At 41.3% G+C, this 8,831-nt stretch overlaps 1 protein-coding gene across 5 annotated transcripts in view; it reads left to right on the top strand.

The window, feature by feature from the left end:
* Positions 1 to 8,831, top strand: part of LOC107590960 (golgin subfamily B member 1-like) — a 29,194-nt gene that overhangs the window by 7,839 nt on the left and 12,524 nt on the right. The window contains exons 3-11 of one of the 5 annotated variants that reach the window (XM_016279923.1): positions 1,149 to 1,319; positions 1,422 to 1,544; positions 1,754 to 1,909; positions 2,096 to 2,215; positions 2,774 to 2,887; positions 3,476 to 3,673; positions 3,899 to 4,336; positions 4,892 to 5,408; positions 5,562 to 5,644. In XM_016279923.1, the coding sequence (XP_016135409.1) occupies positions 1,149 to 1,319; positions 1,422 to 1,544; positions 1,754 to 1,909; positions 2,096 to 2,215; positions 2,774 to 2,887; positions 3,476 to 3,673; positions 3,899 to 4,336; positions 4,892 to 5,408; positions 5,562 to 5,644 (1,920 nt within the window). Of the gene's footprint in view, positions 1 to 1,148; positions 1,320 to 1,421; positions 1,545 to 1,753; positions 1,910 to 2,095; positions 2,216 to 2,773; positions 2,888 to 3,227; positions 3,263 to 3,475; positions 4,337 to 4,462; positions 5,409 to 5,561; positions 5,645 to 8,831 lie in introns of those variants that run through there. The other 4 variants (XM_016279920.1, XM_016279922.1, XM_016279921.1 and 1 more) reach the window with 4 other exon arrangements.

The following is an 8,831-nucleotide window of genomic DNA, read 5'->3' as shown; positions in this document are numbered from 1 at the left end:
GCAACCACATGTGACGACCCCGGGCTGGACTCCGCTTCGTCCACGGTGAAAGCCGATCCGGCGATCCACAGTGCAAAGTTGATGTATTTCATTAGCGACTAGCACGGATCAGCTCCAAGCATGACGAAGCGGATATCGTCCTCTTTTGGAAGGCCAAACAAAGTAGTTTCGCTTTCACAACGAAACACACAGCTTCTTCACGACATGGCGGCGGCGGCGGCAACAACAACACTACAGCGAGAATAAAAGTTATGCCTTCTTTCTTTGCGTGAGCATTTGGGTGGCGTTATGCAAATCTTCCCACATCATTCCCACACCCATATGTGGGGGCATGTTAGAACGAGCCGTTTTAGGTAGGTGCATTAATTTAAGTGGTCTATATGTATTTATCTGTATTTATATATTCTGTGGAAGGCGTAGGACCAAGAAATGTTCGTCCAATCAAAATGCTCGGTTCGAGCGTTTTAATTGTCTTTCCTACCTGCCTGTCAACGTATGTATTAGCATACCTCTGCGCACCCGGTTCGTGCAGACAGGATACGTCATCAGCACGTTCACGCATGCTATGCAGACAGAGCGAGAATGGCAGACAAATATCAACAACCTGATCTTCCTTCCTGGTATTGTAGTACTTTTAAAGTTTTCTCACCGGTGAATGATACATGATGTAGGCAGCCCAGCGGTTCCCAATTCCAGTCCTCGCGCATGTATTTTGCATGTCTCACTTAGTTAACACACCCGATTCAGATAACCAGCTCGTTAGAAGTGAGCTACGTGCATGAACTGTGTTCCGATCGATATGATCCCTACACAGTGTTCATTGCTCCCTCCTCCCTGAGCAGGGGAAATCCGTTGAAGTTTACTTCACTTCGGAACATGGGCTGCAATTTGGAACTGCTGATGTAGCCTACTGTAGTAATGTTGTCTCTGGTATTCTGGTCTGTGAGTGAGCGTATATGCGCTCACGGGGCGTGGCTTTGGACGGCGATTGCAGGGAGGGTGGGACGTTCGTTAAAATTAGCATTCAGGCTAAAGTTAGCATTTTCCAAGATCTCCTACTGCACCTTTAATATTAACATGTGGTTGGCAGGGAGTGATTATCCACCTAGAGAGCTCTCTCTAATTTTTGAATGTTGTCTTTGGAGCAGGATGGTCTGGTACCTCAGCCTCAGCCTGATGCTGAAGCATCCCCAGAGGGCTCGGGGCCCTCAGAAGAGGTCCTGGAGAGGCTGGCCCAGACCGAACAGCTGGTGGTTCAGCTGAAGGAGCTAATTCGAGAGAAGGACAGCCAGCACGCCAGCACTGAAAAACAGCTCAAGGTGTGGGCTTGCATAACGAGAAAAGAACAAACAAGTAGACCATGAATGTCAACAGGTCTGAAGCTTGATTTTGCATTTGCGACTGTTTTTGTTCTCATACAGGAGGAGAAAGAACAGGCAGAAGTCAAGTTTACAAAGCTTAAACTGCAGGCCAAAGCCAAGATGACTGCCCTAAACAAACAGCTTGCTGAACTGAAAGGACAAGAAGCATTGAACAGCAGTCAGGTAAAGAGATAAGCACATATTTGTGTATTTTCAGCATCAATTGGTCTTCGATATGTTTTTATAGTGTGCCAACTTAATATAATTATTACTAGTGGTGTATTCTATTGTTCATCTTACGCTCCCCTAAGAAGATGTGTAATAAATATGGGCGATTGCCAAATTCATTAAAGTTTTCTTAATGGCAGTATGTTAATGAAATGTTTGTTTAGAATTCAGAGAGCTCCTTCCAAATGGCTCCAGGAGTGGAGGAGGAACTCCAGCAGCTGAAAGAAAAGCTCAGTCAGGCAGAGTCGGCCAACAAGACCCTCCAACATCAACTCTGGGATGCTGAACAGCGTTTGAGAGAGGAAGGTCATGCAGAGCAGGTGTGTTCGCAGGTCCAATGATTCATTTAAGCACCATGAATAAGTGCTTATTTTGTTCACATCTTTAAATGTGTCATATGATGGTCCGTTCATTTGCAGCTACTGTTTTATTTCTGTAATAAACTAATCCCAGACTTTCACTCTCAAAGTCTATATCTACTGTTTTATTTTTCAAATGTCATCCAGGTGCGAACTCTACAGGCTGTGGTGAAGGAGAAAGATGTGCGATTTCAAGAACAAATACTCAAACATGAGCAGGAACTCCTCAATCTCACACAGGCCTCAAATGACCCTGACTTACAGCAGGTGTGTTTGCATTTCTCATGTTTGCATTTTTCATGTTCCAAAAAGGATATTTTGGTAAAGCATTAAATGTGATTAATAGTGTGTGTCACGAGCTTAGGTTTTTTCTTTAATCCATAAGTAATCAATACTATTATAAGAATATATATATACACACACACACACACACATAAATTATCAGTAAACAAAGATGTAAGATGGGGCATGTAAGAGCAGCAATGCCAGAATAACATTGTCTTGCTGTTTCCATATTTGTTGGCTTTTTGTTTTGGAGACCCTGAAGTGTTGTAGCCAAATTTGTGTGTTATTATAAAGCATGAAATCATAGCTCATAATGTTATCATGGCAATTTTGATGTAAGCTTTCTTGCATGGTGCATGCATTTCCACCTTCTATGAGCAGCGTCCAACTCATCTTATGTTTTTGTTCATGTTGTTGGACAGGAATTAAGAAAGAACGGGCGGATTAACAAAAATCATAAATCAAACCCTGCAGCTTTTTTAGGATGTCTATCAATACACATGGTTCTATTTTGCTTTAATCCTACTTATTGTTTTACAGGCTCTTTGTGCATCCCAGCAGCACATAGAGGAGTTGGAGGAGTCCTTGCGTTCTCGTTCAGAAGTCCTAGAAATGTTGCAGCAGGAACTCAACAGTGCAGACCAGCAGAAACAGGTCAGCACAACACATGGTTTACACTGTGTCCTGGTAATTTTTTAAAGCAAAATATGTTACAAATCCTCAGTCAGTTAAGAGATTTTTTTTCTTAACAACATACAGCTTTCTGGTGATTTTCAACCAGTGAGATTTCACTGAGGGTAGGGATACCCAGCAGTGTGATTTAAAAATAGAATCCAAGTAACCAACAGAATTTCTTGTTGCATGCTGTGGTCACAGCTGGTTGGACAAAAATATTTTTTTAGGATTATAGACCCTTTAGCAAGATTATAAACATGATGAATGTTTCATTTGTACAGATTCTGACTGCACAGTTCAGGCAGATGGAGTTTGTTGCAGCAGGAACTCAACAGTGCAGACCAGCAGAAACAGGTCAGCACAACACATATAGTTTACACTGTGTCCTGGTAATTTTTGAAAGCAAAATATGTTACAAATCCTCACAGTCAATTGAGATTTTTTTTTCTTAACAACATACAGCTTTCTGGTGATTTTGTGGTCACAGCTGGTTGGACAAAAATATTTTTTTAGGATTATAGACCCTTTAGCAAGATTATAAACATGATGAATGTTTCATTTGTACAGATTCTGACTGCACAGTTCAGGCAGATGGAGTTGGAGTTGGCAGAAGCCCAGAGACTGAGAGAAGAGGAGAGGCAGCAGTGGGCAATGCGTGTTGAGGAAGAACTCCAGGCTCTTAGAGCCAGACTAGAGGCTTCGGAGATTGAGAGAGAACAGACAGTCAATTCTCTCAACACTGAATTGCTGAAAAAGACCACAGAGATGGATGAAATGAGAGGAAAAGTTGAATCTGCTGAAAGAGAGAAAGAAGAAACGCTGGAGAAATTGAAAGAAAAAGAAAATGGCTTTGAGGCAGAGCAGGCCAAAATGAAAGTATGTCTAGAAGCCAGATTGGAGACATCAGAGAGTGGGAGAGAGCAGACCATCAGTGCACTCAGCATCAACGTCACCCAACTTAATGCTGAATTGCTGAAAAAGACCACAGAGTTGGATGAGATGAGAGCAAAACTTGAATCTGGGCAAAGAGAGAAAGAAGAAATGCTGGAGAAAATGAAAAAGAAAGAGAATAGCTTTGAGGCAGAGCTGACCAACATGAAAGTATCTCTAGAAACTAGATTAGAAACATTAGAAAATGAAAAAGAGCAGACCATCAGTGCCCTCAATGCTGAGTTACTGAGAAAGACAGCAGAGGTGGATGAAATGAGAGCAAAATTTGAATCTGAAGAAAGAGAGAACAAAGTGCTGGAGAAATTTAAAGAGAGAGAGACTAGCTTTGAGGCAGAGCTGGCCAACATGAACGTATCTCTAGAAGCCAGATTAGAAACAACAGAAAGTGAAAAAGAGCAGACCATCGGTGCTCTCAATACTGAGTTACTGAAAAAGACCACAGAGTTGGATGAACTGAGAGAAAAACTTTCAGCTGAGGAGAGAGTTGTTGAGGAAGAACTCCAGGCTCTTAGAGCCAGACTAGAGGCTTCGGAGATTGAGAGAGAACAGACAGTCAATTCTCTCAACACTGAATTGCTGAAAAAGACCACAGAGTTGGATGAGATGAGAGCAAAACTTGAATCTGGGCAAAGAGAGAAAGAAGAAATGCTGGAGAAAATGAAAAAGAAAGAGAATAGCTTTGAGGCAGAGCTGACCAACATGAAAGTATCTCTAGAAACTAAATTAGAAACATTAGAAAATGAAAAAGAGCAGACCATCAGTGCCCTCAATGCTGAGTTACTGAGAAAGACAGCAGAGGTGGATGAAATGAGAGCAAAATTTGAATCTGAAGAAAGAGAGAACAAAGTGCTGGAGAAATTTAAAGAGAGAGAGACTAGCTTTGAGGCAGAGCTGGCCAACATGAACGTATCTCTAGAAGCCAGATTAGAAACAACAGAAAGTGAAAAAGAGCAGACCATCGGTGCTCTCAATACTGAGTTACTGAAAAAGACCACAGAGTTGGATGAACTGAGAGAAAAACTTTCAGCTGAGGAGAGAGAAAGACTGGAGACATTACAAGAGAGACAAACAAGGTTTGAGACAGAGCTGGCCAACATGCAAGCCTGTCTGGAAGTTGCAGAAAAACAGAAAGAGGAAATGACAAAGAAGCTAGAGGTGGAGGTGGCAAGTCACATGGAAGAGCTTCATCATCTTCAGGAAAAGCTCAATGAAGTGGACAGAGTAAGGGAAGAAGAATCTAAGAGTGAAACAGATCACTTAGCACAGATGCAAAAAGAGCTTGAGTCCTTAAGAGAGACACTGGATGCCAATAAAGAGGAACAGAAAGCAGGACTGCAAGCCAAGGATGCACTGGAGAAACTTTGGATAGGGATTCGGAATTTGACAACTGCTGGGGAGGCAGAGGTGGAAATATCCATTCCTACTGACCCTGCACAGTTCTTAGAGGTGTTACCTGCTCTAGAAGCTCAGCTGGGCAACCTTACAGATGAACAGCAGGAGAGTCAAGCACGCTTGTCCCATATCACACTCACTCTACAATCTCTGCAAGGTAAACAGCCCAGGAGAACAAAGTTCAAAGCCGTTTTTGTGGTTTGAGTAAACTGTCCTTGGAAGCATTTTATCAAAAAATGCCACAACATAGGGCAAATAGTTTGTACTGTGATCAAACAGTAATTATGTCTTAATGCACCTGATGCTCTAGGTCAACTGGATGGGAGCACAGCTGAGAGAGAGGAAGCAGTTGCTAGGATACGGGAACTAGAGGAACAACTTCTCACTGTTCAGGTAGGAAAATTGCAAAATATGTTGGAGTTTTAAACATTGACACTAGGGTTGGGCCGATAGACGATGCCATCGTCCATCGCTGATGGCTGATAGACATCACGATGTTGAACCAGCATCGTGATTCCCCCCAAATCCCAACACCGTGTTCGGAAAGAAAATGACGTGTAGGCGGAACCCCTAAAGGGAATAAATACGAGATGGGAGGAAAATATATATTTCAATATTTTTCCTCGCAGTTATATAATTGGGTAATTATACTACATATATATTTAAGCATCAGGGAGCCACTATTATACCTGGCATTGAAACTGGCATCGTGCTTTTGAATGCACGATCGCTTTTTGTTTCACTATCACTTTCGAGATTCGCGATCGCACGTACTCTGTTTATACTATGGAGCGGCAGTACTTGCCACACATTTTACAAGATTATATGTTTGTCAGTGGTACTGAGGATCTGCAAATCATTCGCCATCGTCCTCAGTCATCTCTCCTTACTCTGTTTATGTGGTAAGTGAAATTTTATGTACTGTAATGTAACAGGCAACCGTTAGACCGTGTCTACACCGGACGCAACAGTTGTCGTGTCGTGTCGCGCCGCATCAGCTAAAGTCTATCTACACTGGACGTGACAAAGCGACCGTTGAAAATCATTTGAAATTTGTGTCAGCACGTCATAAATAGAATGCGGCAGCAGTTTACTGTCGGGATTTGTCGTGTCACGCCGCACCGCGTATCGCTTCCAGTGTAGACAGCATCACTGATTATAATGAGTTCTATAGACTAGGGATGGGCGATATCTTATCGTTTGCGATATACCGGTAAAAATTCTCCCCACGATAAGAATTAGTCTTCCTGCGATAATAACGATAAAGTCTAGTTGTTGACATATTTCTGTGTGCGACAGTGCGGAGCGACATGACAGAAAGCGGACGTGAAATTGAGGAAGAGTAGCCTATATCGCTAAATGAGGAGCTCGAGCTGTAACTGGTTTGGTCAGGGCTGTACAGTGCACAAAAAATCGGTCTAAATAAATGTACTACAGTAGCACGTGTGCGATACAGTATTGCATGTGTATGAGCCATTTTACAAAACTGTTGTCCAACAAAGATATAATTTATTGACATGCATTTTCTCCAAATTAACTTAACACCATTAAGTCGAGTGTTTGAAATACTTCTTTTTGTGACCAGATGTGCCCGGCAAAACACTTTTTTTTTTTATCAGATAATTTGTATTTGTGAATGACAATGAATTTGTCATTACATTGTTTAGAGCATTAAAAAAAAGATATTTCATTAATAAGTTATGCTACGTCCTTGGTAGAGGACATCGGGACTCAATTTCTTTAAAAACTAAAAATAAAAAGACATGAATGAACATGCATAGGCAAAAACAATTTATTTATTTTTAAATCACCAATACATTTTAGTTTTCAGGATTTTTTTTTTTACCAAACTTTGTATAAAGATAATTCTCAACTATGTTATAACAGAATGATTTGATTTACCATTTTTCTTCAAGCAAAATGTGTGTAAAATGGCCACAAACAGGTTTTCTCATTGTGTATATAGTGTATCTATAAGCTAAATCTAATTTGCATATTAATGTGTTTTTGGGGTAACGTAATGAAAAAAGAAGTGTAATATTGAGAGTAATAATTGACAAGATTTTCATAATAATATATCATATTTCATAGGAATATTAAAATATATTTTCTTTCCCTATTCATTTGTTGTGTCTCCCAAAATGCGTAATAAACATGCTTTTAGTCCCGGTGTCCTCATATGAGGACATGTATGAAATCAACCTCCTGTTTCATAACAGAAAGTCATATTTTTATTTGAAACCCCATAACATTTTCCTGAGATGTTGATTTATGACACAGTTTAAAAATGTGTCTGATTTAAATGACAATTACAAAATATCATATTTCCATAAGAGTGTCACTAAATTAATATCCGACATTTTTGAAGACCAAGGAGAGGGGGTGGTGGTCATGGTGAAACATCCAAACAATTAGTATCTCTGAAAAGCCCTGAATGTGCTCTGTACAGGACATTCAGACTTAACTGTGGCATGTATAGTCTCAGAGAAATTCACTAAAATATAATGTCCTCATATGAGGATGCAGGGTCTCAGGAGGTTAATGTTCACCCTATGTTGGGTAAAAATAGGAAAGATAATACTTTTCTTAAAAGAAACAGGATTCCCTGAATTATCGTCATTGATATCGTTATCGTAATAAATACCAGAAATACCGTGATATATTTTAAAGCCCATATCGCCCATCCCTACTATAGACTGATCTATATATAATACATCTCTATTATAGATCAGTGGTTCTATAGTATTTTGTCACGCCGCTCGCGTCCGGTGTAGACACGGCATAAGGAATCATGTTTTCCCTTATAAGGATTCACGCTTCGGGCACACCCCCTAACTCTTCTCCCACACCCCTTCCCCCGCTCGCCCCCGCCGATGTCATCGTCCATCGCATTAGGGCCTTTCGCACCGCAGGAACCTTTTCATAATACCAGAACTAATTGTGGAACTACCCACTTTTCGGCGTGTTCGCACCGCTGGAACTGGGAGTGATTTTTAGTACCGGACTGCCTTTTTCGAGAACCAAATTAGCTCCTACTCCAGAGCAGGGTCTAACCAGCACAACTGGTACTAATCGTGACGCAAGTAGACACTAATTGGCCAAACGCGTACGAAGACGCCCTCACCTGCCATGATTTAAAACACCGTGTAAACATACTGTAAGCATGTCAACTTATTTCACAAGTATGGAGAACAGCGATAGATGGACGGACGCTGAAGTGCTGGCACTTGTAGCAAATGTAGCACTGCCAGTTGTTGTTGGAGATTCTTAGTCCTCCTTTTCCGTTCTTTCAATCGCTTTACGTATACGTCGACTTTCCATGTCCACTGTGAAACCCGCGAGACACAACAAACACACAGCTCCGATCACAGCGTCCTCCATCCTCCTAATAATGTAATGTTGTTCTTTGTTTCTGTTGTTGAACGCCGCGCACAAATGACGACGCTGTTGACCGGCTTACGTCACTTCTTAGTACATACTCTCGGTGCGAATGCAACCCTATAAATAGTACTGGGAAATAGTTCGTGCAAAATCGTCCCAGTACGTTTAGTTCTGGAACTAAAGCGGTGCGAAAGGGCCT

The sequence above is a fragment of the Sinocyclocheilus grahami genome, unplaced genomic scaffold (genome assembly GCF_001515645.1).
Source record: "Sinocyclocheilus grahami isolate Dianchi unplaced genomic scaffold, SAMN03320097.WGS_v1.1 scaffold135.1, whole genome shotgun sequence".
Classification (NCBI taxonomy): Eukaryota; Metazoa; Chordata; class Actinopteri; order Cypriniformes; family Cyprinidae; genus Sinocyclocheilus; species Sinocyclocheilus grahami.
This window is presented reverse-complemented; position numbering and strand designations above follow the sequence as displayed.